Below are 27,806 nucleotides of genomic sequence, written 5' to 3'. Positions count from 1 at the left end.
CGAGCTGAGCTGCATTGGGGTATAGAATGATCATATTTCTGTAGAGTGTGGTGTGCTTTTTTATTGCACCATAAACATTGTCTTGGGGTTGAAGCATAAGTTTCATCCCAGGAGCCCTTCTGGTTTGGAAGTAGAAGTGCCCAAAAGGAAGGGAACCCACAAAAACAGAGCATAAGTTGCCAACTGTGAGGTGGTCGCAAAGAGAGTTCAATTGAGTGTACATTGGGAAATGACGGGGGAGGAAGGGCAGCTGTGGGTGCCCCCCCCTCACCTTTTTTCTCAGTTACCTAAAATGTAAATTCTGCCACTGGTTGGAACCCATAGCTTTGTATATTGCTTTCTTTCTAGACAGGATTGGCAATGTCATTGGCCTTTTTCCACTCTGTGGAAACAGGGGAATAGAAATCTGTTTCCCCCTCATTTCTAAGCTAGCTCCATGAAAAGCCATTGATGAAAACAGCAACTAAGAGTTCTTTATTAGTTGCAAATCACTAACCTTAAGTCTAGTTATTACTACAAGGGGTTTGGTACTTTTCTGTTTCTCTCTTTCTACTCCTAGCAAAAGGTAATGGGAGCTGTGGGGCAAGAAGAACGTTTCTATTAAAGTTGATGAAATAAAAGGTTGATTTTTTTTATTATTCATTCCTTCATTTAACAATGAATGTCACCCCTTACTGTGTGCAAGGCATAATAGTAAGAACCCTGTATTTAGAAGTAAAAACCATGCAACTAGACGGGGAGAGCCTCATTTGAGGCCTGGTGCATAATATTGTTGAATCAACTCTTCAGGACTGTGACATTCACTTCCGTTCACCATTGTGGTATGGTAGCTTGGTAGCTTTGTTGTTATTAAGTCCTTTCAGTCATGTCCAATTTTTTGTAATGCCAGTTGGGGTTTTCTTGGCAAAGATACTAGAGTGGTTTGCCACTTCCTTATCCAGCTCATTTTACAGATGAGGAAACTGCAGCAAACAGGGTCAAGTGACTTGCACAGCTAGTAAATGCCTGAGGTCAGATTTGAACTCAGGAAGAGGAGTCTTCCTGACTCTAGGCCCTGCAGTCTATCCATTAGGCCACCTAGCAGCCCTTAATTCTTAACAATTAGAGTTATCCAAAAAATGGAATTGGGCTGCCTTGGGAGGTAGAAGTGGTCTTCAAATAGAATCTGGATGATCACTTGGTTATGTTATAGTATAATAAGGATTGGAGAAGGGTTGTAAACTAGGTAGCCACTGAGGACCTTTCCAATTTAGAAATTTTGTGATTCTGTAGGAAGAGAATGGAGATAGGAATACCTATTAGAGGTTATTGGTGGATAGTAATTAAGCCCTGTAATGACAATGGGATTAGATCTGTGAGAGTTGGGGGGAGGGAACACAGAAATGAAAAACATTGACTAGCTAGAATCAACAGGATTTGATTATTGATTGGGTATGAGAGGCGAAGGAGAGAGAAGATTCAAAGACAACCCAGAATTTAGAACCCTTTGAGACTAGATGAATGGGGCACCCCTGACAGAATTAACAAAGTCAGAAGAAGTGAGTTTACGGAGAAAGAGAATAAGCTTTGTTTGTGGGACATGTTGAATGTGAGGTGTTTGTGGGATACCCAAATGGAGATATCTTATATTCTGTTGGAGGTAGAAGTCTCAGTAGAGAGATCAGGGTTGGAAATAGAGTTTTGGGAGTCATCTGCATAGAGGTGGTAGTTAAAGATATAGGATTGAATGAGGTTATCACTGAATGAATAAATGAAAAAACATTTATTAAGTGCTTACTACATGCAAAGCACTGTGCTAGCCACAGGAGATACAAATAGAAAGGAAAAAAGGTCTCTGCTCTTATGGAACTCATATTCTAATGCGGGAAGACAACACATATAGGTTTCAGCTTCAAGTAAGATGGAAAGGTCCCATGGTGCTTAGGAGGCAATAGCAAAGCAGGTGGTAATGTGTCCATGTCATTTCCACTGATAAAATCATACCAGTTTCTGATGTTGGACCATTTGGCAGTGCCAAGAACTTTCTTTTCTAAGTCTGTAGCAGCTGTACCCACAGTACCAGCAGAAGGAGTTGCCAGGCTGCATCTCTCTGGGAGTTGCTTCCCAGGATAAGACTTTGAGATCCAGGCAGGAAGCAAGGCCAGTGGTCTGGGGGAGAATTAGTGAGGGAGTCAAGTAGGATTTTTGAACTTCAGCAAGAGCCCAGCTAGAGGTATAGATCATCCATCTGGAGTAAAATCAGCTCTGTTGTGTGACATTCTCAGCCTAAGAAGCAAAAATAGAGAAATAAGATGGTGCAGATGGTGCTCAGGGAGGAAATTAACAACACAAGAATGACAGAAGTTCAGGGGCAAGGCATTCTGGGTCTGTGGCTGGTAAAAAGGAAGATGGAAGGTCATCAAGCTGGGTGTGGAAACAGATAAAGCCAAAGCGGGAGGAGGGGTTGGGAGAACAGAGATGGGTCTGCAGTAGTCTTGATAACGACAAAAAATAGGTTTTAGTGTGAGAAAATGAGAGAGGTGGAAGAACTGGAGTCTGTGCTTAGGGAACAGAATTTTGGAAGTTGGGGAACTTGAAGGAGGCGTGGTTCTGAGGCATGGTAAGACCTAAGCCTTGCTGGGGTGGGAAACCTGCTGCCTGGAAGCCACGTATGGCCTTCTGAATCCAAGTTTTACAGGACAAACCCTTTCATTAAGGAGATTTGTCCTGTGAAGTTTGGATTCAGCCAAAGGGCCACACTTGAGGACCTAGAGGGCCACAGGTTCTCTATCCCTGGAAGGTATATCCATGGAAGTTGCCCATATGCAGCTGAAGAGGGTTGGAGAAGGTTGTGGGGTTTGAAGGATTGTGTGGTCCAGCTCTTAGAGGGGCTGAATATTGAAGTCCTTCAGGATGGTGGCAGGAGATGGGACAGAGAGGGAAACCATGAGCAAGATGCTAAAATAATTGAGGAAGTCAGAAAAGGGACCCAGAGGTGAGTAGACCAGAGGGCAGCGTGTATTGTCTGGCTTTCAGAAGAGAGAAAGGGTTTTAGGGAAATGGTGTGAAGTAGTAGAGAAGGAATCACAGAGCCCATCCATCCCTCTTCTTGTCCCTGAGGCCAAGTCAAAGAAGTGACCTCCTCATCCCTCAATACTGTTTCCATTGGTGTTCTCAGGAGAGAACTGGGTTTGACTTGAAACCAGAAGGTGGGGTTTGGGTAAAAAGTTGAAGGTGTGATGGAGCTGTCATTCCTCTGCTGGGCACATTGATTTCTGGCTTCCTGAGAAGTGAAGGGGCTCTAAGGGCCTCATTGTCAGGTAGCCTTGAACAAAGGGTGGCCCACCTTCTCTCTCTAGAGCCAAAAAGTAAGTATCATGATATCATTCATTTATAACTGGAAGGGACCCCAGAGGCCATCTAGTCTAATCCTTCATTTTAGAAGTGAGGAACAGGCTCAGAGAGGTTGTGACTTGCCCAAGGTCACACAGTCAATAAATGTGAGGCAAAATTCAAACCCAGGTCTTCCAGACTTTGTTTAATCCTTTCCCAACTCTCATATCTTTAATCCCAACACTCTTCCTATCCCTAGACCTACCTAATGCAGCATCGTAAAAGAAAAAAAGCCTGTCATTTTATTCCTCTGGTCTTCTGGTCCCAGCAGAGAGAAGCCAGGGCAGAGGGAACAGCCTTTAGGATTAGAGTTGGGCTTCCCTGGCACCTCTTCTCTCCCATTTATGATTTTCACTGTGGTGAACAGAGATGGAGAGAGGGGAATGCACAAAGGGATGCCACCTGCCATCCAGAAACCTCCTCCTTTGGCATCTGGCTGTCACCCTGTGTAGTGGCCCAACGTAATGCTGATTGGGGTTTCTAGAACCTATCTTGTTAGCATCTTTGCAGGCCCAATAAAAAGTAAGCTCCTTGAGGGTGGGGCCTGCTTCATTTTTGTCTTTGTATCACTAGCACTTAGGGATAAGTGCTTTGTGGCACTTAGCTCAGTGCCCGGCACATAGTAGATGTTTAATAAATGTTTATTGATTGATTCACATAGGCAGAAAGATCTTTGGGAAGTATACACACACACACACTCACACACACACACACATGCATACACATATTTTTACACACTTAGATGGTTGCATGAAGTGCTATCAACATAAACCAGGGTAACATTAAGGAGAAATTTCTGGCCCAAGCTACTCAATTGAAACTGTGTGTTTGTGTGTGTCTGTGTCTGCCCAGAGATGAACATATCCAGGAGTGGTGTGGAGATGATGCCATACACTACCTGTCCTTTCAACGCCATATCATCTTCCTGCTGGTGGTGATCAGCTTCCTGTCTCTGTGTGTCATCCTGCCTGTCAATCTCTCTGGCGATTTACTGGGTAAGAACTTTCCCTACCCACTTTTCTGATTGGAGAAGGGAGAGACCAGAGCAGGGATTCTCTTTGGAGCTCATTAACAAAGATCCAGAATGGATCTCTAGGGAGTAAGGGCTGAATTTGAGAAAATCTGAGTGCAGAGACCTAACCAACATCACACAGCTATGTTACATAACAAACCTGAAATTTGAATGTAGGTTTCTAAATTTCTAAATTTAAATAAATTTCTAAATAAATAAAAATAAATAAGTAAAATCTAAATGTCTAAATTTCTAAATTCAGTGCTTTTGTCACAATACAACTCTCTTCAGTCAAGTTCTACATTCTGTGACTTTTTTTCCCCCTCAAGTATTCTATAACAGTTCTCATTTTCAGATACTGAAATTAATCTTCATCCTTGGTAGAGATTCCCAAGTCTAGTTTTGTGATGCCCTAAGATGTTTCTAATTATCCTAAGGATTGTAATGAAGTTATCTAGAACCAAATTTTAATTTATTTTGACTTATAAAAATGCATGCATACTGGATATTAAAGGATATTAAAAGGAAAAAAAATCCAGGATGGTATGCCAAAGTGAACCCTGGATACAGTGTTCTAATATCCCGAGAAATGAGAATCACTGGTGTCTAGACTAGACATTATTTTATTTTAGCCAGTCACACAGAGTTCTATAAACACCAGCTGACTTTCCCTATCGATCTTCTTCAAGACTCTTGGGACAGTGTGTCTGTGTTTTATCTGCAGATAAAGATCCTTACAGTTTTGGGAGGACGACGATAGCAAATCTGCAGACTGGGTGAGTGTCAGAATTGGGGAGAGTATGAACCCGGCAGAGGCTGGGCTACCAATCCTTTTTCTGATGTATGTTTCTACTCGGGGAGGAATTTAATGGGAAACCAGACTGGGGAGCCCAGGACAGGCCACAACATGTTCAGAAGCCAATAAGAGTAGGTTTAGGGTGGAAGATAAAGTTCAGTTTTGGACAAGCTGACTTTGAAATGCTTGTTGGATATATGGTTGGAGATAAGCTATAGGCAGTGGGAGATGCAGGGTGCCAGCTCAGAATCAAGGTCAGGGTTGAAAATATAGCTTTGAGAGTCAGAGATGGGAGTTGAAAGTATGAAACTGAGTGATGTTATCAAAGGAGCAAGCATAGAAAGTGGGGCATCTCAGAGTCCCTCCCTTCCTTTGAGATCCAACTCAAGCACCATTTTCTGTATGAAGATTTTCCTATCCCCCCAGTACCCTCCCTTCCAAACTAACTTGTATTTAATGAATTTGTACAGATTTGTATTTATTCACTTTAAATTTATGCTGTAGATACATTATAAATGTACTTATCCCCTCCATTAGAAAGCAAATTCCTTGAGGGCTGAGACTATTTAATTTTTGTTTTCATATCTTCATCACTTGGTACAGTGCCTGGCACTTAGTAGCTATTTAATAAATATTTGTTGATTTATTGATAGAGATGAGAAGAGGGCCAAGTACAAGCAAATTTGTGAACTCTCCCTGTCTGTGACTGTGCGGCCATCAATGTCGCAGACAAAAACGCATGTTTTGCAGGAGGTACTCACAAAAGGAGCCCCTGATGCCCCAGAGATGCAGATATTTTACAGTTAACAAGGAGTGAGGGCAGGGAGGGATCTTTCTGACATCTTTACTTCAGGACCCAGAGTATAGACTGTTGACCCTGTTCTGGGCACTTTTCTTTTCCTTATCCCTAACATTCGAATCTCTACTCTGCCTTCCTCCTACCCCTTCTCTTTCCATAGAACAAGAGCTTTTCTAGCCCCTGCCCAAGGACAGCAGCAGTGGGCCCAGGGCCAAAAGCTGTTGTAAAGCTGAGGAGTCGGTCAATCAATCAACAGGCATTATACTAAATGCTAGGATTGCTAAGCTCTGTGCTGAGCATTGGGAGTACCAAGAAAGGCAAAAACACCATCCCTGCCCTGAAGGAGCTCACCTTCTAATGGGGGAAGGTACCCGTAAACAACTATGTATGTATGTCCAAGATATACAGAGTAGAGGAAAGGTAGTCTGAGAGGGGAAGTGGCTAGCAGCTGAAGGGAGTGGGAAAGACGTCTTGCAGGAGGTAAGATTTGAGCTGAGGCTTGAAGGAAACCAGGAGTTGGAGGTGAGGAGGAAAAAAATTCCAGGCATGGGGGATAGCCAGTAAAAACACCAAGTGGAGATGAGAAAGAAGGCAGATGTTGTTAGGTCATAAAATAGTCCAAGAGAGTAAAATATAATGACTGGAAAGGTAGATGGAAGCCGGGTGGAGAAAGACTCTAAAGGTCAAAAAATATTTCATATTTGATCTTGAAGGTAATAAGGAGTCATGAGAGTAATGGGAAGAAGGGTGGAAAGTGATACAGTTAGACCTAAATTTTGAAAGGAAGATCACTTTGAAGGTCATGTGAGTTGAGTGAGAACTGGGAATGTCATAGCCAATCAAAACCAGCCCTGCTACATGACTGCAGTGAGGGAGTCACACATCTTTTGTATCCATTTCCTGTCCCCTTCCAAAAAAGGTGTATCTTAAATATTCTGAGGGAGGAGAAAAAAAGAGGAAGGAAGAAATTAACATTTTCATATACAAAGTAGTACCAAAAAAGAGAATTGTATGTGAAATCCCTAGTGCTCCCCTTGGTGCCCCCCAAACCCAACTCTGAACCTCTTTTTCTCTCTTCTCCTCAGAAATGACCTGCTCTGGCTGCACACCATCTTTGCCGTCATCTACCTGCTGCTCACTGTTGGCTTCATGAGGCATCATACCCAGTCCATCAAGTACAAAGATGAAAACCTGGTCAGTGAACATAGCCAGAACCTCTGCCCAGAAATGGGAAGGGTGCAAAGAGGGATGGCCCAGTGGGAACTCCCCCAATCCATCCTGATCTCTGCTTGAGGTCAGAGAGGGCCTTGGTGGAGCCCAAGATTGCAGATTTGCTCCTGAGCTTGTCCTGGGCTTTTCAAGTGTTTCTTCCAAGGTCTGAAGGACAAGACTATCAACAGAGGAGTTTTGACTGTTTTATTTTTCATTTTGCTGATGGGTTCTTTTCTGCTGAGATTTCTGACATTTTATCCCCAATTTTCAAGTCATATCTTAAAACAAAACAAAACATTTTAATGATACCTTTTGTCTTTACGTGACGTTTATTTCTGGAAAAGAAAAAAACCCCAACAACTCTCTCTCCATTCCAGATTGAACTCCCCCGTGTAACAAAGAAAAACAGTTAAGAAAAAAAAAACACTTGATACAGCAACCTTGTCTTACAATGTATACTACATCCTGTACTTGTGTTTCCCCACCCCTCTGCCGTAAGGAGAGAGGTCTGCTTCATTATTTGTTCTCCAGGATCTTCATTGGTCTTTTCATTTACTCGTACATTAGCTTCCTTTTGGTGACCTTTTTTATTTATGTCATCATAGCCTTTGGGTATTGGGTCTTCTTACTTCCTAAGTCATATCTTTAGTTTTATTTTTTAATTTAAATATTTTATTTTTTCCCAATTACATATAAAGACATTTTTTAACGTTCAGTTTAAAAAAAATTTGAGTTACAAGTTTTCTCCCTTCTGTCACCTTCCCCCTCACTGAGATGGTAAGCAATTTGAATAGGTTATGTATGTGCAATCATGAAAAACATTTCCATATTCCGTATTGTGAAAGAAGACACAGACACATACACACACAAACACACACAATATGCTTCAACCTACATTCAGAAGGGTCTTATCTTAAAAAAAAATTCTTTTAACCTCTTCTCCAAGTAGAAATCAAGTAAGAAGTGTTATGTCCCAAGATCAACAGCATCTGCCTTCTTGCTGGTCCCCACACATGATACTTCATCTCTCCACTCTCTTCTTCCTATGGTGAGGCACATTCCACATGGTTAAGGGCAACCCTGCTTCCCCTAGATGAATTGTTCTGCGGTTAGCAGGGCCCCAGAATCACTGTGTGGCCTTGAGCCGGCCAGTTCTCTTTTCTGGGTTCTTGTTTCTCAATCTTCCCACCTTGCAAATAAACCTGCCTTTGTGGTTTCCTGTGCTTTGTAGGCCTCTGAAGAAGGTGCTACGTCAACAAACCCTTCTGTGAAAGGCAGCAGAGAGGCCCAAAGCAAAGGCCAATAAACCATCCACTGGGTTCCCAGATGTTTTCTTTCTGGGACTTTGGAAAGAACAAAACAAACTGTGCTGTTTTCTTTGAGTTTCTCAAAGCTCTTCAGGAGTAGCTGTCAAAGGATCTAGATCCTGGTCTCCCTTCTGCCACTTACTGGGGGAGCACCATTGGGCAAGTCCTTGAGGCCCTTCAGGACTCAGCTTCCCCCCCTGTAAAATGAGAACAGCACCTGCCTGATCTATCTACCTCCTAGGGTTACTGTGAGGTTGGAATGAAATCATTTACCTAAGAATACTCTGTAAACTGGAGAATGCTTTACAGAGGAAAAAAAAACTGACATACATTAATTTATTTATTATTTCTATTATATATAAAATGTATATTTCTATATTATTTATTGAGGTTTTCAAAGGGCTTTTTATACAAGACTCATTTGGGCATTGCAACACCCCTGAAGGACACATCCTAGAGATGTTATTTACAAAAGTAAGTCACTTTTGTTGTTGCTTTTTTCTCCTGCAGGTGAGGCGCACGCTGTTTATTACAGGACTCCCCAAAAACACCAGGAAAGAGACGTTAGAAAGCCACTTCAGGTAAGGAGGGCAATGGCCGAGCTTCCTATGGGCCAAGCCCCCAGCGGGGATGAAAACAGCCTTATTTATCAGGTCAACCTTGGAAATGTCCCAGAGCCACGAGGAAGTCAGGCTCCAGGACCTGCCCTGGGGTGGCCTCCTCCAGGAGGTTATTTGGTCATGGGACCATTCTAGTTCTTTAGTAGCTAATCTCCGTGGATGAGGGGAGGTGGGAGTGATCTTGTACTGTAGCTCTTCATTAATTCACACTATCTTCTTTGAGACCTCGGAGCAGGGCTGGGCTGAAGTGTATCTTTGTCCAGACTGTCAAGAGAAGTAGCATGGCAGTGTGGTTAGAGTGCTGGGCTTAGGGTCAGGAAGACCTGAGTTCAAGCCCAGTCTTTGAGGAAGGGGAGGGAGCAAGTATTTATCAAGCACCTACTATGCACCAGACATTTTAAAAGGTTATCCCATTTGATCCTCACAACCACCCTGGGAGGTGGGTGCTATCATTATCCCCATTTTACTGATGAGGAAGGAAGCTGAGGTCATCAGAGGTTAAGTGACTTGCCCAAGGTCACACAGTTAGAAAATGCCTGAGACTGGATTTGAAACTCAGGCCTTCCTGACTTCAGGCGCAGCACTCTACCATGTAGTTATGCAACATACTGCCTCAGGTGACTCGCTAAAGACAACATAAGTAGTAAAAATAAGAATATTATACATGAAAAGTAGAAACTTAGATATTTGTATGTTTGTATTGAGCTAGGAAGTTTCCTTTAATAATCATGTGTGGATAATTCCTGTTAAATATCTTTCTTGAATAAAGTCATAAATTTATTTTGTGGGGTTCGGCTTTATCAACACACTATCTTACATGCTGAAAGCTCCAAAGGGTACCAATACCCAACAAATTTTTGGGTACAAGGAGTCTAGGTAAGATTTTCCAGGGGAATTAGGGCATGTCCCTCAAAGTCTCTCCTGATAGAAGTTTTGTTAACATGCTCAGAAAACAAAAACTGGAAGAGTAACTGGACCAGAATGAATAAATGAATGAATGAATGAATGAAAAAGAATTTATCAGTCGTTCAGTCAATTAACATTTACACTCTTACATGCCAGGCATTGTTTTAAGTGCTGGAGAGCAACGAAAGGCTCCCTTGAAGAGCTCACAATCTAACTGGGGAGACAACATTCAAATGACTATGTATAGACAGGCTATATATTATACAGGATAAATAGGAAATAATTAACAAAGAAAAGACGCTAAAATTAAGAGGAATTGAGAAAGGTTTCCTGTAGAAGGTGGGATTCTAACTGGGACTTAAAGGAAGCCAGGGGATGTAGGAGGTAGAGACAAGGAGGGAGAACATGCCAGCAATAGGGGACAACCAAGGAAAATGCCCAGGGTCTGGAGGTGGAGTGTCTTGTTCTAGGAACTGCAAGGAAGACATTGTCCGTGGATCACAGAGCATGTTGGGGAGGGGAGGAGGAAGAAGGGTAGGGATGGTGCGGGGCATTAAGGTGCAAAAGACTAAAAAGATAGGGGCCAGATTGGGAACGGAGGATTTTATATTTGGAGCCACTGAAGTTTATCAAGTGGCGGGGGCAGGGTGGGGGGGCCGGGGAGAGGGTTGGTGATATGGTCAAATCTACTTAAGAAAGATTACTTTGATACCTGAGTTGAGGATGGACTGGAGCAGAGACAGACTTGTGGCAGGAAGACCAACCAAGAACCACCAATAAAACTTTTTTACATGCATAAAAATATATGATTACAAAGTAAACCAATTTTATTGAAATATAGTTATCCAAATCTTTAAAAAAGAAGAGTTCATGGATCCCAGGTTAAGAACCCCTTTCTAGACTTTTAGGAGTTCTCCATAAGAACAACTCATGAGAAGCTCATTTTGCCCATTGGTTACCGTTTTAAATGAATGATAATGTTCTCTGAGTGGAGTTTGCTTTTTTCCATAATGCCTACTCTGTGTCCTTTCTCCTCCTTTTTCCTTGCTGCAGAGATGCCTATCCCACCTGTACTGTAGTAGAGGTCCAACTATGCTATGATGTCGCGAAGCTAATTTATCTGTGTAATGAAAGGTAAGTCAGGAGAATGTGCATGATGTCAAAGGGTCCTGTGAAAGTGGGGGAAAGGGAACCTTACGTATTAAGCAAGACTGTCAGGTTCTACTCCTGTCTTCCTTGGTGAGCCATGTCTCCTCAGCTATAAAATGAACAAGACCCCTGCTTGAATAATAAAACACTCTTAATTTTAACATGAAATTTGGTCAGTAGACTATAAGCTTCTTGAGGGCAGTGACTTTTATTTTTGTCCGTCTCCTCCCCTAGCACAGTGCTTTGACCACAGTTGGCACTTAACAAATGTTTGAGTTTAATTGAAATTTTTGTCCCAGTGGCCACAAAGAGCACGTTCATCTGTTCATCATCGTCTGGCCACACCTTGGGAAACATTGTCTGTGTTTTTTGTTTCTCTTGATTTTTCCTCCGAACTTGCAGAAAAAAAGCTGAGAAAAGCCTGAACTATTACACCAAACTGCAGGAGAAGACCGGCGAGTGCACATTCATCAACCCCAAGCCCTGTGGCCAGTTCTGTTTCTGCGAGATCCAGGGGTGTGAGAAGGTGCGGACCTTGACCCTTTAGTTAGGCGTACTGTTCCACAAGCTGCTGGGAGCTGTCTCCTCTTTATCTCAGTCAGTTTACATGGGTTGAGTTCCTACAGGACAGGTTATGTGGTGTTATGAAGGTCCCATAGTTTTCGGGGTCTGGGCAGTGTCCCATCTCTCCCTACCATGTTACCGTGGATCAAGTTGGTGTTGTCCCGGCAGGAAGATGCCATCATCTACTACACCCGGATGAAAGACAGGCTGCTTCAAAGGTTATCGCAGGAGGAACGCACAGTTCAGGATCACCCCTTGGGAATGGCCTTTGTCACCTTCCAGGAGCAGTCCATGGCTACCTTGTGAGTGGATACAGTTTGAGGAATGGGCTCTGGATCTTGTTTTCCCAAAAGCTCTCTCTGTTTCCCGTCTCTGTTCATCTTTTGTTCATTTCCTACTTACCCAGGACCTTCGTGGGCTAACTTTTAGATACCGAGAGGATGCTGTTTATTCATCATGACTAGGACATATGGCCTCCTCTTCTTCTGCCATAGAAGTGAAAGACTACAATGAACTATCCTCACTTTCCCGGCTACTCTCCTTTATGATCCATAGTATACATTTATAAGATGGCTGACAGGTTAAGGATAAAGTCATTTATGACCACAGAACAGGGATTGCTAACTGGTTCATGTAATGATTCACCCCTGGCCTTGTTCTCATCAGCACTAGGCTTTAACTAATTGAGCTGACAAGCTTTGGCATCACCTTAGAGAACCATCCTACTTTAGCTCAGGCCTTGTCCTTCTTGCCACATCTAAAAGGTCTTCCCTCCATTCCGTTCCCACCCCTGTGATATCAGTGTTAGAAACACAGTGTTCCTTTCTCCAACTTTTGAATTCCCCAATTTTCCCTGAGGTCAAAAGACAGGAGTAACATTGAGTCTGGGAAGAATGTAAGCTTGCTGTCCCAGGTTTCTTCCAAACCCAGTTATAGCCATCTGTGGCCCACTCACTGAAACATTGAATGTGGGAATATCTGAGAGGCACCATTGACCCATTGGAGGCAAAGGCTCCCCGGTAACCCTAGCCTTAAGAAGACATCATATGGAAGATTCTCTTCCTCTTCCCAAGGTACCTGCTGATAAGCAATTTAGGAGAATTTTATTAAGAGTCCAAAGATGACAAGAAGCACATGTAGCCGCGGGGAGACTCCTTTAAGAAGGCAGTCACCGCACCCTTTGCCACCACTGGGCCTGAAGGAGTCTTATGTACCTCTCGGGAACAGTGACTGGCTTCTGTTAGTATCTATCTTGTAGGTAGGCTAATCTTCATTTCCAGAAATAAGACCATTTAATCAGCTTAGAAGCAAAGGTAAAAATATGGAGGGCTTGAGGGGAACTGAGACAAAAGTAAATGTCATTTTTCAGCTTAACTAAACAGAAGCCATTTTCTAAGTTGAAGTTACTTGTGTCAATAGATGGACAATGCAGGGCACATTTTGCTTTGCCTCTCTATACTTGGGAGCAGCCTGGTGCCAAGGAAAATGTAGCCATCTGAAATATTTTCCTCCCCTCTTCCATACTCAGACCCTGAAGGCCAACTAGCTCCCCCTTCCACCCCATGTCTCTGATATCTCTTGGACCTTGAGAGAGCATCTCTCTCAGTGTTACCCCTAGATAAGTATCGTGTCATTCACCCCACAGGGATAACAGAAGAAGTCAAAGATGAGCCTGCGATAGAATATTTGGAGGGAGTTTATTTGTGGGGAGAGAGAAGAGACAAAGTGGGACCCAAAGGCATAGCAATGGGCAGGACCACTATCCTACAAGACTGGAGTAAGCTCCATGATCTTGGACAGGAGAGACATCAGGGATAGGAATGTCTCATAGGAAGGCAGAGGTGGTCATGTCACTCCTTCAAGCATTTTCAGAATGTCTCCCAGTGAACCCCAGTCTTTGCCATGGTAGAAATGAGCCCCTTCTGTCTTCTGGGTGCATTCCAATCTGTCTTTTGTCTCGGCAGCATCCTCAAGGATTTCAACGCTTGCAAGTGTCAGGGCTGTAGTTGCAAAAATGAGCCACAGCCCTCGTCCTACAGCAAAGAACTCTGCCCCTCCAGCTGGACTGTTGCCTTTGCCTCCTATCCAGAGAACATTTGTTGGTGAGCTCCTTGGCCTGACTCCATGGGGACTGGATTTGGGGAGGGGTGTTGGTGGAAAGGACTTGTATTTATTACAATGATTTTGCATCTGTTGTTCAGAGTTGTGTCTGGCACAAATCCTTGGGCACCATAGGATATGATCTTCCCACCCCATCATGCTGTTAATAACAGCAGTAATAGCTCACATTTGTATAGGGCTTTTGAGTTTGCGAAGGTCTTTACAGCCATTGCTCATTGTCACAATAAACCTGTGAGGTACATACAACAGGCAGGTGAGGGAAGTGAGACTGAGTGATTTTCCCAAAGCTAATGAGTATCAGAGATGGAATAGGAGACCAGGTCTATCCTGACTTCCAAGCCACCACTTCTAACCACTACACCACACTGCCTAGTGGGCAGTTTAGTGAAATTCTGCCTACTTGTCTCACTAATCACTTTCTGACCTGTCTCCCCAGTAACACTATGACAGGTTAGATGGTGGAAGTTCAGACTATTAATGACTTAGCTCCTTGGGGTCCCTACATGTACCTTATTAACCCAGTTATCCTCTCCCCTGGGCCATGGGTTAGCAGCCCCTCTATCCCATGGTAGGTCTAAGGCAGGAGTTCTCAATGTGGGGTCTGTGGATAGATTTCAGGGGGTCATGCACTTGTATCAGGAAAAAATGATGTCTTTGTTTTCACTAATGTTTAACTCAAATTTAGCATTGCCTTTAATTATTTTAAAATGTTATTCTGAGAAGAGAGCCATGGGTTTTACCATACTGTTCAAAGCCAGTGTCAAAAAAAAAGGTTAAAAATATTTGATCTAAGGCAGAAGCTGGAAGAATCAATCAACAGGCATTTATTGAGTACCTGCTATGTGCCTGGCACTGTACTAGGTGCTAGAAAGAGTAGGAAAAGAGAGAGAAAATGTAAGAGGGTGGAGGAAGAAAGGGGAGACAGTTGCCAAGGGGGAGGAACATAGAGGTCTGTGGCATGTCAGTGGTGTAGGTTGCTTAACCTTGCCTTCCCTCCTCAAGCCGGAAGTGTTCTCTTCTTGGCTTTTTCACAACACAGTATAAAGAAAATTTGCTTAATTGCAGCGGGGGCGGGGAAAGGGGGGCACACACACCCCCAGTGGAGATTCCATCTTATAATTTGGGAAATTTTTCTTGTTTGTTACAAACCCAGTTGGCTCTCTTTGAACATGAGTGATACCATTTCTCAGTTCAATTAAGCACCTACTAAGTGCCAAACACCAAATAAAACCATCACTTCCCTCAAGGAGCTTACATGTTAATGGAGGAATACATACTTAAATATACATACACACAGATGCACGCATATAAGTTATATCTACACATATGTAAATATATACGCACACATATAAATTATATATAAACACACATAAATTATACAAGCACATATAAACACATAAATTATATTTGCATGCAAAATATAAACACATGTAAATTATATATACAATTAACACACATAAATTATATACATATAAAATTATATATGCATGTAAATTATATACACACATACACAACATATATAAAATAAATCTATTTATACATACATGTATATGTAAATTAAATACACACATGTGTATCTGTGTGTGTGTGTGTGTGTGTGTGTGTGTGTGTGTGTGTAAACTGGAGAGTCCATCACACAGCTAGTAGGCTGCAGAACAGGAACTGCAGCCCACTTTTTCTCATGGTTCCTGGCTCAGCACCCTTTCCACAGCCCCAGCTATGTCTCCAAGTTACAGTTACAAAGTAAACACATATGTCATCCAGTGGGTAACCCAAGGAGGGTGAACTCGCCTCTTTTGTTTCCCCTCCAAGCCTGCAGGGATCCAGTGGCTTGGCCTGCCTCCGGCTGAAAGCCAGTGCAGAGGTGGGTCTTATGTTAACTCCTGCATGTCCAAAAGTCAGGTTTTTGCATTGAATCCCTCACTAGGAATCCTCTGTGGCCCTAGCCTTGGTTGTCCAAGGACTAGAGATGCCTAATACCTCTGAGTCCCTGGACATGGGCGATGTCTCTACACCTGGGACTGCTTCTAGCTGAAATGCTGAGGGGGAGTCGGGAAACATTGTAAATGAACTTCTCTTCTCTTTCTGTCTTTCTTTTTCCTGCAGGAAGAATCTTTCCATTCAGGGCTTTCGATGGTGGTTCCAGTGGTCAGGCATCAATTTCATCCTGTCGGTGGTATTGTTCTTCCTGACTACTCCTTCGATCATCATCTCCACCATGGACAAGTTCAATGTCACCAAACCCATTCATGCCCTAAATGTGAGTGCTGGGTCTCCACCTTGTTGGAGGTGGGAAGGTGGCAGTAGGGGGCGGAGATGAGAGGGAAAGAGAGAAAGGGGGAGAAATCAGTACGGTAATTGAAATAAGAAAGCTAAAGCTTGAGAGGGATGAAGGGGCCACACATGTCTTGATGTTGTTTCTGTAGTTTTAAATCTTGAGTAGAGAAGATGAAAAATACCCAACACTTAAGACTGGGAATCCCTTAAAACTATAATAGTGATAGTGAAGTAGGACATAGCTAGATAGGATAGTGGATGGAATGCTGGAACACCCAAGTTCAAATCCTTTCTCATTCATTTATTAGCTGTGTGACCATGAGCAAATCATTTAACCTGTCTGTGCCTCAGTTTCCTTATCTATAAAATGAGGGGATTTGGGCTTAATGGCCTTTGAGGTCTCTTCCTGCTCTAGAGCTATGATCCTATGAAATAACTGACATTTATATTACACTTTAGCATTTGCAAAGCATTTTACATGCAGTCTTTCATTTGAACCAAACATCATTACTGTTGGGTAGGCAGATGAGTATTATTATCCCCATTTAACAGATAAAAAAACTGAGGATCTGTCAGGTTAAGTGACTTGTCCTTGATCATACCTGCTTAGTTCAACCACTGTATTTTACATATGGGAAGACTGAGGCTGCCTGAGGTGAAGTGACTTGTCCAGGGTCATATCACTCCTTAGTGACAAAACTGGGGTTGGAAGAATCCATGGTGCCTGATTCCCAATTCAAGCTCCATCCCACTATGTGTGTGTAGTTAATTTTACTGCATCACATTTCAGCTTGAGGATGTAGTCATTGGTTTTCCTGGAATCGGTTTGGCTGAGATATCCATTTTCAAATTCCTTTCCCCTCCACCCACACATATCTTTGTGGATTTTGTTTCTGTTTCATTCTAGTATTTGGTTAATTGTCAGCTGTTCTTTTCAGAACTCTACTTCTCCCCTTGTCCCCTTCCCCCACTCCCCCAGGCATTGAGTGCCAATGCCATCAGGTCCTTTCCCCATAGCGATAGAGTCCTGTGGGCCCAGTTCTACCTGCCCTTGCTGAGGCTAACTCTGGCTCTTATTCCCTAGGACCCAATAATCAGTCAGTTCTTCCCAACACTCCTTCTGTGGTCCTTCTCTGCACTGCTGCCTTCCATCGTCTACTACTCCACACTGCTGGAGTCACACTGGACCAAGTGAGTGAGCAGGGTCCCCCAGCATTCCCCTTTTAGCGGGCTGGCTTGGGCCCATATGCACATGACAAAGAACCTGAAAAGGAACATTGGAGGACATGGTGGAAATCTTTTGGAAGCTCACCTTTTCTTTTCTTTAGGTCAGGAGAAAACAGAATAATGATGATCAAGGTGTACATTTTCTTGATTTTCATGGTGCTGATCCTCCCTTCTCTGGGTCTTACCAGGTATAAAGCATCACTTTCCACTTTGAGATCCATGTCTTTCTCCATAGAAATATGGAATTTCATTAGCATCGACCTATGAGTATTTTTATTTTTTTCATTTATATGTTACCTATTTAGAATATTATTGTAGAGGTTCTGTTAGAATTAGGCATTAATTTGTCCAAAGAGAGATTCATGCCCCCCTTCTTTTACATGGATAATTAAAAGCAAAGCCACCTTTTAGCCATGTCACTTGGGGAAGCTCTAGTCATCGACTGTATGTGTCCTATTTAAAAGTCACAGCAGAGAGGCAGTACGGTGTGGCAAGAAAAGCCAGAGATCACTAGTTAGGATACCTGGGTTTGAATCCCAGCTCTTCTTACTAGTAGGATGACCTTGGACAGGTCCCTCATCCTTGATAAGCCTAGATAGCTGTAAAAAAAAAAGAGCCATTACACCTCTTGGCAGAGACAGACTCAAGGTGCAGAATGAGTTGTACATTTTAAGGGCTGGCCACTTAAGAATTTGTTTTGTTTGATTTTGTATATTATCAGAGTTTTGTTTTTCTTTTTCACTCATGGGGAGGCAAGATCAGAAGAAGAGAGAAGCTAGTAATAGAGTTACAAAAGAAAAGAAAGAAAAATGGGTTATTGAAACATTTTTTTAGTGCGCAGAGGAAATCAGAAGGGAGTCTAGAAGGAAACACAGACAAACAGGAGAGCTTTGAAAGTATAAGGTTGAATTGATTATATTTAAAAGGAAAAGCCAGTTGTACATAATCAAGTTCCACGTACAGTCTTTTTCCATTCTGGTGTGTGTCTGTCTGTCTGTCTGCCTGTCTGTCTGTCTCTGTGGATAGTGAAAATAATCTCAAGAGATCCATTTCTATTCCAGTCTAGATTTTTTCTTCCGGTGGTTATTTGACAAAGCTTCCTCTGAGACCTCAGTCAGATTGGAGTAAGTGGTACACATAATATGTCCCCATACACATAACCCTTGTTCTTTCACCCATCTGTCTGGCATACTCCCAGGGACAAATACCCCACAGAGGAATGGGGGCCTGCCCAGGATAAAGGGGGAACCTGGTGCAGAAGCTTTCAGGTTGAAATCTGTGCTTCAGGAAAAGATCTATTTCCTCTTTTCCCCCTCTTTTCCAACCCTCCCCTCCAAAAAAAAACCCAAGGCCTTGGGCTTTGCTGGTCCATATTGGGATTTCAGCCACCCTTGGGGTGGGCACCTGTGGAGCCTTTCTTGTCAGCTTGTTTGTGAGCTGACCCACTTTTTACTGTGCTTATGGAAATGTTATTAATTTTCTGAGGATAAAACTCAATTAGCCAGAACCTTATTCATCCTCTGAAACTTATTTACAGCAAACTCATCCACTTGGGGGAGCAGGGAAGGGAAGCAGCAGGATAATTAAACTATAATACTGAACTGGCTGTCCTTGTGGGATCTGATTGTCTGAATAGCTCAGACAGATGCTGTAAGCACACTCATACACCCACACACCTACTGTCCTTCCCAAGGACTCTTGCTCTGCCTGCTTCCTTGCGTTCTTGGCATAATGGCACAGTTCACTTGCTTATCTCTCCAGCTCCCCCAAATATTCCCCCCCACAAGGGTGAGGCTGAGCCCTTCTGCCCTTCCTGTCTCATTGGGACCTTCCCTTGCCCCCAGTCTCCTGCCCAGGGCACTATCCTTGATCCTGACCCAGGCTTTCCCTTAGGTGTGTCTTTCTGCCTGACCAAGGAGCCTTCTTTGTGAACTACGTCATCGCCTCAGCCTTTATTGGTAATGGCATGGAGCTCCTGCGGCTGCCTGGGCTCATTCTCTACACCATCCGCATGATCATGGCCAAGACAGCTGCTGACCGAAGGAACCTCAAACAGGTGCTGGAAGGTTGTCTGCTGTCTTATCAACAGGCTCAGTGCCTTCTCTATTCTTGTCTTCTTCCTTTCATTGGCCAGTTAACAACAACTATGTGGACACTCTGGGAGGAGTGAAAGACAGTAGAATAGACCTACCCAGCCTTTAAGGAGATCATGGTTTATCCAGGCAGAGTACTTGAAACAGTGAACCGTATACCCCAGGATGTAATCACTTGCTCTCAGTGCACTAAGAAGTCAATGGTGGAGTGGGAAAGAGAAATACATTTGGAATCATTTGGAACATTTGGGTTTGCTATTTATTATCTTTTTTTTTCTGAGGCAATCCAAGTTAAATGACTTGCCCAGAGTAACACAGCTAGTAAGTGTGTCAAGTGCCTGAGGCTGGATTTGAATTCAAGTCCTCCTGATTCGAGAGCTGGCGCTCTATTCACTGTACCACCCAGCTGCCCCTATTTATTATCTAGGTGACTGGGCAAGTCACTTAACTTTGAGGGGACCTCATTTTCCGTGTTCTATAAAATGAGGGAGTTGGAGTTAGATCAGAGGTTCTTAACTTGGAGCTCAGTTCTTAACCTTGGCCATGTGGATAGAGCACTGGACCCAGAATCTGGAAGACTTTAGATCCAGCCTCAGCCACTTATTAGTCGCATGAATCTCAGCTACTTACTCGACCTCTGTCTACCTCAGTTTCCTCATCTGTAAAAAAGAGGATACTGATATTACGCAACTCCCAAGATGGTCATGCGGATAAAATGAAATGTTTGTATAGTGCTTTGTGAAGCTTAAAGCCTGATAGAAATGCTTTTTGTTTAGTCACTTCAGTCATGTCCAACTCTTCATGACCCCGTTTGGGGTTTTCTTGGCAGAGGTACTATCAAGATAGAGAGATCCTTCTTCAGTTTATTTGACAGATGAGGAAACTGAGGCAAACAGAGTGAAGTGACTTGCCCAGAGTCACACAGTTAGTAAGTGTCTGAGGCCAGATTTGAACTCAGGTCTTCCTGACTCTGGTCCCAACAACCTATCCACTGTACCACCTAGCTGCCCATATAAATGCTAGCTATTAATATTTAAAAAAACATTTGATAATTGCATTCCAATATAATTGATTTCCTTTGTAATTCTACGAATTTCATTTTATGCATTTAAAAACATCTGAGGATTCCATAGGCTTCACCAGACTGCCAAAGGGGTCTCATACGAAAAAGGTTATAAATCCTTGATTTAGATGATTTCCAAAGTCCCTTCCAGCTCTTAATTTCTGTGATCCTCTGAGTTCAAAGAAGGAGGTATCATCTGCAGGCGCTATCTGCAGAGTGTGTTGTGTGTAGTCCTCAGAGACCTGAACCTGAAGTGAATTGGTATTGTCACCTTTAAGATATCCAGATTGTCAGGATCTTTGGGTATTCTGGCTCTCACAACAACAATAACAACAACAAAAAAAAACAAACCAAAGGCATGCACATAAGTTTTTAAGCTTAATTTGTATTATTAACATTTTCTCCATGCCTTCTTAAGTCTAGACATTCAACAAAATAATAAACTAAGCCCTGATTTGTCACAGTTGCCACTTTCCATGATATAAATGTTTACACTGAAGATTTGACAGTTGGCTCTCCCCAAGCCAGTTCAAGCTGGCTTCAGCACACCCCTCTGCAGCCCAATTTTCTTCTCTGCTATAGATAATAATTTCTGCTCTCTACCCCAAAGAAATAGGGAAGATTATTATAAGACAATTTGCACCCTGTTGTTTAAGATATTAGGGTGGAGAGGCAGCTAGGTTATCAGTGGATAGAGTACCAGCCCTGGAGTCAAGAGGACCTGAGTTCAAATGTGGCCTCAAGATACTTACTAGCTGTGTGATCCTGGGCAAGTCGCTTGAAAGAAAGAGAGAAAGAAGAAAGGAAGGAAGGAAAAGAAAGAAGAAGGGAAGGAAAGAAGGAAGGAAAGGAAGGAAGGAAGGAAGAAAATGAAGGAAGGAAGGAAGGAAAGAAAGAAATTAGAGTGGAAGTAAGAAGAGTCAGTGGTGACTATTACTATGCCTCCACAGAGTTGCCAGAGTAAAGTCATGTTTGGATATCTGTGTGGGCATTATTGTGCTGTTCTTCATACGTAGGGTAGCATATTCAGGAAAGACTTCATGGCAAGAGGACAGACTGATTTTAAAAGATTGGAGGGGCATGTATTTGGAGAAGGAGGGAAAGTTCTAGGGATTTTTTTTTCAAAAATCATAGTTCTGGACCTGAAAAGGGAACTCAAAGACAATCTAGTCCAACCCCCTAGTTTTACAGAAGAGGAAACTGAGACCCAAGTGGATTAAGTGACTTGGCCCAAAGTCATTCAGTTAGCTAGTATCAAAGACAGGATGTTTGTCTCCTAATTCTTAAATCCCTTGTTATGCACCTTTTCTTTTTCCTTTTTTTTTTTTTTTTTACTACCCCTTGTTGTAAGATATGTAGTTGGGTTTTGACAAGGTGAGGCAGCCTATAAGTTCACCTTCCCCTGCTTCCTCTCTTTTCTTCTCTAAAACATTCATTTCCTTCTGACCTCCAGAATCAGGCATTTGAGTACGAGTTTGGAGCTATGTACGCATGGATGCTATGTGTTTTCACTGTCATCATGGCCTACAGTATTACCTGCCCCATCATTGTCCCTTTTGGTGAGTGCCTTTCCCCCCACCTTGGCCCCTAGTAGTATTCTTTGAAATGCTGTACCAAAGAGAATTCTCAGTTATGAGTTTGGAAAGGAGTTTGTCCCAGGAAATTGCTATTTGGGGGTAGATCCCCAGAGAGTGTATAGCAGCTGCCTTTCACCAGTACCCATTAGAAATCACAGTCACTACTGTTGGAGTTGAAGTGGGTGTGGGTTAGATGGTTCATCCCTGACTGCGTCACCCTCCTGTGATTGGGTGTGGTAGACAGAAAGGGACACCAGGGCATTTGGGACGGAGGAGAGTAACCCCGTGACCACAGACCTGACCCCTCCTGCCCCTGCATCATGGGCTCCCTCCCCCCTTCCCACAGGTCTTATCTATATCCTCCTCAAGCACCTGGTAGATCGGCACAACCTGTACTTTGCCTATCTCCCTACCAAACTGGAAAAGAAGATCCATTTTGCTGCTGTAAACCAGGCCCTGGCTGCACCCATCCTCTGCCTCTTCTGGCTGTACTTTTTCTCCTTCCTGAGGTTAGGTGAGTAGCCCTGCCAGACTCCTCTGAGCATGCCTGTGCAGGAGGGAGACTGACGTAGCACTGGTGCCCACACGTCTGTCCCAACTGAAGTCAGTCCAGCTGCTGCTGTCTACGAGGTTGTGGAATTGTGGCAGGGTGAGGAGAGAGGATCCCCAGAGAGAAAGCAAGACAAAGCAGGAGTCAGAGGACCGGGATCAGTCCCAGTTCTGTCTTGGTAATGTTGACTTAGTCACTTCACCTCGGTAGAACTCATTTCCTCATCTGTCAAATGGAGGGAATTTGAATAAGTTCCCTTCCATCTTTGGTTCTATGATGGTAGGAGACCAGTAGATTCCAGGCTTTTCCTAAGCCTCTCTTTGGGAAGCTTATAGCCTTAGTATCTAGGATTTGGAAACTGTGTTGTCTATGTGAACCAGCTAAGCAGATCTCTTGCTGGTTTTAAGGCATCTAGATGATGGTTCAGTCAGAAAACAGCTTAACTTAAGGATGGTCCTTGTCTGTATTTGGGTGAGGTTTTTGGCAAAGTCAGCTTCCAGGCCATTTGGTACATAGTGTGAAGGGCCCAGCTTGTTGGCCTATGTCTCCACTGGACAAAGGAGTGCGTGCATGTGTGTGGATACTAAATACTAAGGAGATATGTGCATTTGCATGTATATGTGTGTGTGCACACATGTATATACATACATGTATATGTGCATGTGTATACACATGTGGGTATGTATGTGTGTGTACATGTATGTGTGTGCGTACATGTATGTGTGTGTGCATACACACATATTCACCCCTGGATTGATAAGGAATTAGAGCCTACTAAGGGTAGAAAAAGTTGGCACGTTTGCTTCTCAGAGTCAATCAGCAATCATTTATTGATCAGGTAACTTAATAAACACTAAGGATTCAGAGACAAAAGTGTAACAGTCCCTACCCTCAGGGAGTTTACATTCTTTTGGAGGACACGATGTAAAATAAAAGATCACAGGATCTTGGATTTCGAGGTGGAAGGGACCTTAGAGGACATGCTGTCCAACCTTCTCATTTTACAGATGAGGAAACTGAGGCCCAGAGAGGTTAGGTTATTTGCTCAAGGTCACACAGGTAAGAAGGTGACAGGGCTGGAATTCAAACCCAAGACCTCTGACTCCAAATCCACAGTTTTTCCCACTGCACCACAGTATCTCCCAATATATAAATAGATACAAAATTGACCCAAGGTTTCTTTGGGGTAGAGAGTGTATCAGGAAAGGCTTCCCATAGATTTCTTTACATGGTGAGGGGAATGGCCCAGGAGCCGGGTCTTAGAGCTCACACATTTGGAAGGGGACATCCCCTCCTTTGGCTTTGTTGGGAGCATCCCACCATTTAGAGAAGGGCTTCTTTCTGAAGGCCTGAGGGTGTGGGGTCTCCTCCCTCCTGCCCCTCTTGGATCAGGCCCATTCTCCAGGGCTGGGGTTTGTTTCTGATCCTCAGGTTTCCAGGCGCCCACAAGCCTATTCACCCTGCTGGCAGTGCTGCTCACCATCGCTGTCTGCATAGGCTACACCTGCTTTGGCTGCTTCAAGCACCTCAGCCCCCTGAATTACAAGGTGAGGTGACTGCATCACGGTACAAGGAAGAGCAATGGAGACATTGTTACCATCCACTATTTTTACTTAAAGCAGAGTAGGTGGGGAGGGATGACTTAGGGAGGGAAGAAGGGATGGGGAGTGGGGAGGGGGCGGGTGGGTAGTTTGGTATAATGTGGAATCTCCTCTCCCCAGGTCCTACCAACCCTTTCAATTTACAGATGAGGAAACTGAGGTGTGGGGTGGGTAAAGGTCACACAGCTTAGAGACCTCAGAGCAGGGATTTAAAGCTAGTATTCTTTACTCCACCTTCTCCCTGTCCCCCATTCTTCACCGCCCCTCCCCCAGTCTTCTATCTGTACTTCAGATGGTGCCAGCTGGTGCTGTTATTCTGGGTGTTAATAGGCTGTTTGTTTGGAGGGTGTCAGTTCGGGACGATTGGTTTTGTTTATCGTTGCGATTTTTGTTGTCATCTATAGACAGATGAATCGGCAAACGACAAAGGAAATGAAACAGACGGACGCCTCCCTCCCAGAGCTGCTGTAAGTCACCACTTTTCGTAGTAGTAGTAGTAGTCGTCGTAGGATTTGTCATTTGCCTCGTCGCACAGATTCATGTGGTCCTGGCACATTGGAACGCTCTGGGCCTTGGCTGAGCACATGAGAATCAATCATTATGGAGCCGACATTTCCTGATTCTCTGATAAAGCAAGTTTCTACGTTAATGCTCATCAGCAGTCAGTCCCCACTTCTTTCAGATGCTTTCTAGCCCAGAGAAGATAATGTGACTTCCTGAGATACTCCAAAATGGTGACATTGGTTTTTTTTTCTCCTCTCCCAGGCCTCTGTGCTCATTTATCTTTTCTGCAGAGTTAAGATATGTAACCTTCTGGCATGGGGGAGGAGAATCACAGAGCTCTGTAGTTTTGTTCTCCTTAACTAGGATTTACTGAGTCCCTACTATGTGTGAAGCCATGTGCTTCCTAGGTCATGGAGTTAGAATTAGCTTTAGAGCTAGAGGGCATCTGGTCCAAATCCCTCATTTTAGAGCTGAAGAAACTCAGAGCCAAACAAGCTCAGTGACTTGCTCCAGGGGCAGCTAGGTGGCTCAGTGGATAGAGCAGCTGGGCCTGGAATCAGGAAGACCTGAATTAAAATCCAGCCTCAAACACTTACTAGCTGTGCGACCCTGGGAAACTCAACCTCTGTTTGCCTAGGAGGCAGCTAGGTGGCTCAGTAGATACAGAACTTGGCCTGGAATCAGCAAGACCTGAGTTCAAATGGGGCCTCCAATACTTACTAGCTGTGTCATCCTGGGCCCTTAATCCACTGGAGAAGGAAATGGCAAATCACTCAGTACCTTTGCCAAGAAAATTCTCTGGACGGATGATCCATAAAGAACTGGACACAACTAAACAACAACATCTTGCCCCAGGTCACCCAGGTTGCAAATAATGTCCAACCATAGGTAGGACTCATTGGAGAAATGACTTCAAAATTATTCTGCTCTCGAAGACACACCTGTCCAATAGGGCAGAAAGGAAAATGAGGGAGACAGATTGGGAATGTCAACTCCTTGTTCCTTAGCCCAGGAGCCTGAGCCCTAGAAAGGGCCGTGCTTGGGGTCAGTGTTGTGTCGGAATGGGAAGAGCTGGGGCAGAGCTTTAAAATTGCTCACAGGTCTGGTTTGAATCTTCACACAATTGGAAGTGTTCCAAACTTGGTGCTGGGAGTAAATAGGCAGCTAAGTGATGCAGTGGGTAGAGGTCTGTGCCTGGAATCAGGAAGACCTGAATTCAAATCAGGCCTCAGATACTTACTAGCTGTGTGAAACCGGGCAAGTCACTTAACCTCTGCCTCAGTTTCCTCAACTGTAACATAAAACGAATATAATAACAGCATCTACCTGGCAAGACCAAATGAGATAATATTTGTAAAGTGGTTAGTACAGTACCTGGTACATAGTAGGTGCTTATTCACTTCCCTTCCCGAATAGAGGGGGGGGGGTTGGATTGGGTTAGAGTGCTGAGGTCTGGGACAGGTGTAGAGATCTAGCCATGGAGCCAAAGTCCCAACACCTCTTTTTTGCCAACAGATGTATGTGCCCAGGGTCCTGAGCAGCTTGGCCTCAGAGAGGACTGCCTTGTCCCCACAGGATCAGCAGACATATGGCGCCGTCCAGAACATCAGTGGGACCCTCCCTGGACATCACTCTCCAAAGCCTTCAGACTTTGCTCCTTCCTTGGATGACTGAAATAAACCTAACCCAGGATGAGCATGAATGGGGTGGAGCCCTCCATCTGGCTCTGGGGAGGAGAAGCTAGACGGACACAGCTTGGTTCCAAGCACCTCGGCTTTTTCCTTCTTTCCTTTTGTCCCATTTTAAGTTCCATTTTCCTAGGACAGGACAAGCCAAATGGCTCACAAAATCAGGGGCCCATCTGAGAGGGTGGTTAAGGCTTCTGGCCCAAACTGCTTGGTGGACATCCCCTAGATGGCCGGTAGGAGGGGCAACCCCAGATTTCTGGATTCCCAATAGTCCCTTTTGAGAGGGTTTCCCCTCCAGCTCCTGGCAATGCTGCCCCTATGGTGCCAGAATATATAGCTCACTGCCTGCAACGATGTACTTTAATTAAGGGTTCATGTTAGATTGTGGCCCTGGACAAACAATCCAGGGCACTGGAGCCAGGACTGGGAATAAGAGAGTGGGGCCAGGGCAGCCTGGAACAGGAAGTTGTGTCCCTCCTGAGCCCTGGCACTAACATGTATATCCAAATACACATATTCCAGTTGTTTGCAAACAGCCTTCAGAGGCAAAGGTTGCTGGGTAGGTTTCCAGAGAAAGGGGACTGCTCTTAGTATAGGCTTCCCTTTGCACCAGTGTTTTCCCACCTGCTGGGGAGTCCCCAGTTTATTGGGCACTGGGCCTCCATGTGCTCGAGACCTTCCCAGTAGCTGCCCCAGGGGCCTTGGTGATGAAGGGGAGGGGAAGGTGGTTTCACAGCTCATCTCTTCTTGGGTTCTTGGATTGAATGCCAACTCCATCCACAGCATCATGGCTCCTTGCCTACAGCTGCCTTATTGCTTGTGTTGGTTCTTGGGCTTTTCTGTTGCCTCAGATGTCAGTGACACTGCCAGCCAGGTCACTGCCAGCCAGGGCTTGTGTCATAGTGGCCCAAGGATGACGATGGTGGTCCCTTAATAAAGCATGGAATAGAGTGCACAGGTGGCCAGGCCAGGTGAGGTTTGCTTTCTGACTTGACTGACCCCCTGTCCCTTTCCTCCTCTCCCTGTCCTGTGACTGGAGTGCAAGACCCACTCCCCACCAACATGTGCCTCCACCTATGGCAGTTGTCCTGGTCCCTTTCAGCCTTCTGCCTCTGCACCCTGCCTCCCCAGCCAGGTAGTGGTTTGACTCTTACTGGAATGAGCGCCCACTCTGGAGTGAGAGGACCTCAGCTTGAATCCAGACTCTGGGTTCAACTCTCTAAACTACACGGCTAATTGGGCGAATGAAGGGCAGCTTGCATCAGGGGCCTTTCCTGGTCTCCAAATGAATCCTGCCCCTTGCCACTACACAAGTCCATCCAGTGTTGTATTAGGCCTTGGTTCCAGGCTCACTCTTGGCCTCTGTCA

At 44.1% G+C, this 27,806-nt stretch overlaps 1 protein-coding gene across 6 annotated transcripts in view; it reads left to right on the top strand.

The window, feature by feature from the left end:
- TMEM63A (transmembrane protein 63A) overlaps positions 1–27,395 on the top strand; it is an 82,105-nt gene extending 54,710 nt beyond the window's left edge. For 5 of the 6 annotated variants that reach the window (XM_036753455.1, XM_036753453.1, XM_036753452.1 and 2 more), the window contains 18 exons: positions 4,225–4,367; positions 5,109–5,160; positions 7,065–7,173; positions 9,009–9,079; positions 11,078–11,158; positions 11,576–11,699; positions 11,906–12,039; positions 13,702–13,839; positions 15,965–16,118; positions 17,220–17,326; positions 17,464–17,550; positions 18,424–18,486; positions 19,256–19,418; positions 21,972–22,077; positions 22,442–22,609; positions 24,077–24,192; positions 24,651–24,713; positions 26,266–27,395. In XM_036753455.1, the coding sequence (XP_036609350.1) occupies positions 4,225–4,367; positions 5,109–5,160; positions 7,065–7,173; positions 9,009–9,079; positions 11,078–11,158; positions 11,576–11,699; positions 11,906–12,039; positions 13,702–13,839; positions 15,965–16,118; positions 17,220–17,326; positions 17,464–17,550; positions 18,424–18,486; positions 19,256–19,418; positions 21,972–22,077; positions 22,442–22,609; positions 24,077–24,192; positions 24,651–24,713; positions 26,266–26,424 (2,038 nt within the window). In that variant the 3' untranslated portion in view covers positions 26,425–27,395. The remainder of the gene's footprint in view (positions 1–4,224; positions 4,368–5,108; positions 5,161–7,064; positions 7,174–9,008; positions 9,080–11,077; positions 11,159–11,575; positions 11,700–11,905; positions 12,040–13,701; positions 13,840–15,964; positions 16,119–17,219; positions 17,327–17,463; positions 17,551–18,423; positions 18,487–19,255; positions 19,419–21,971; positions 22,078–22,441; positions 22,610–24,076; positions 24,193–24,650; positions 24,714–26,265) is intronic. The other variant, XM_036753456.1, reaches the window with a different exon arrangement.
- Positions 27,396–27,806: the final 411 nt, after the last annotated feature.

This window comes from Trichosurus vulpecula, chromosome 4, assembly GCF_011100635.1.
Source record: "Trichosurus vulpecula isolate mTriVul1 chromosome 4, mTriVul1.pri, whole genome shotgun sequence".
Lineage (NCBI taxonomy): Eukaryota > Metazoa > Chordata > Mammalia > Diprotodontia > Phalangeridae > Trichosurus > Trichosurus vulpecula.
Note: the sequence above shows the minus strand (reverse complement) of the source record. Positions and strands in the feature narration are given on the sequence as shown.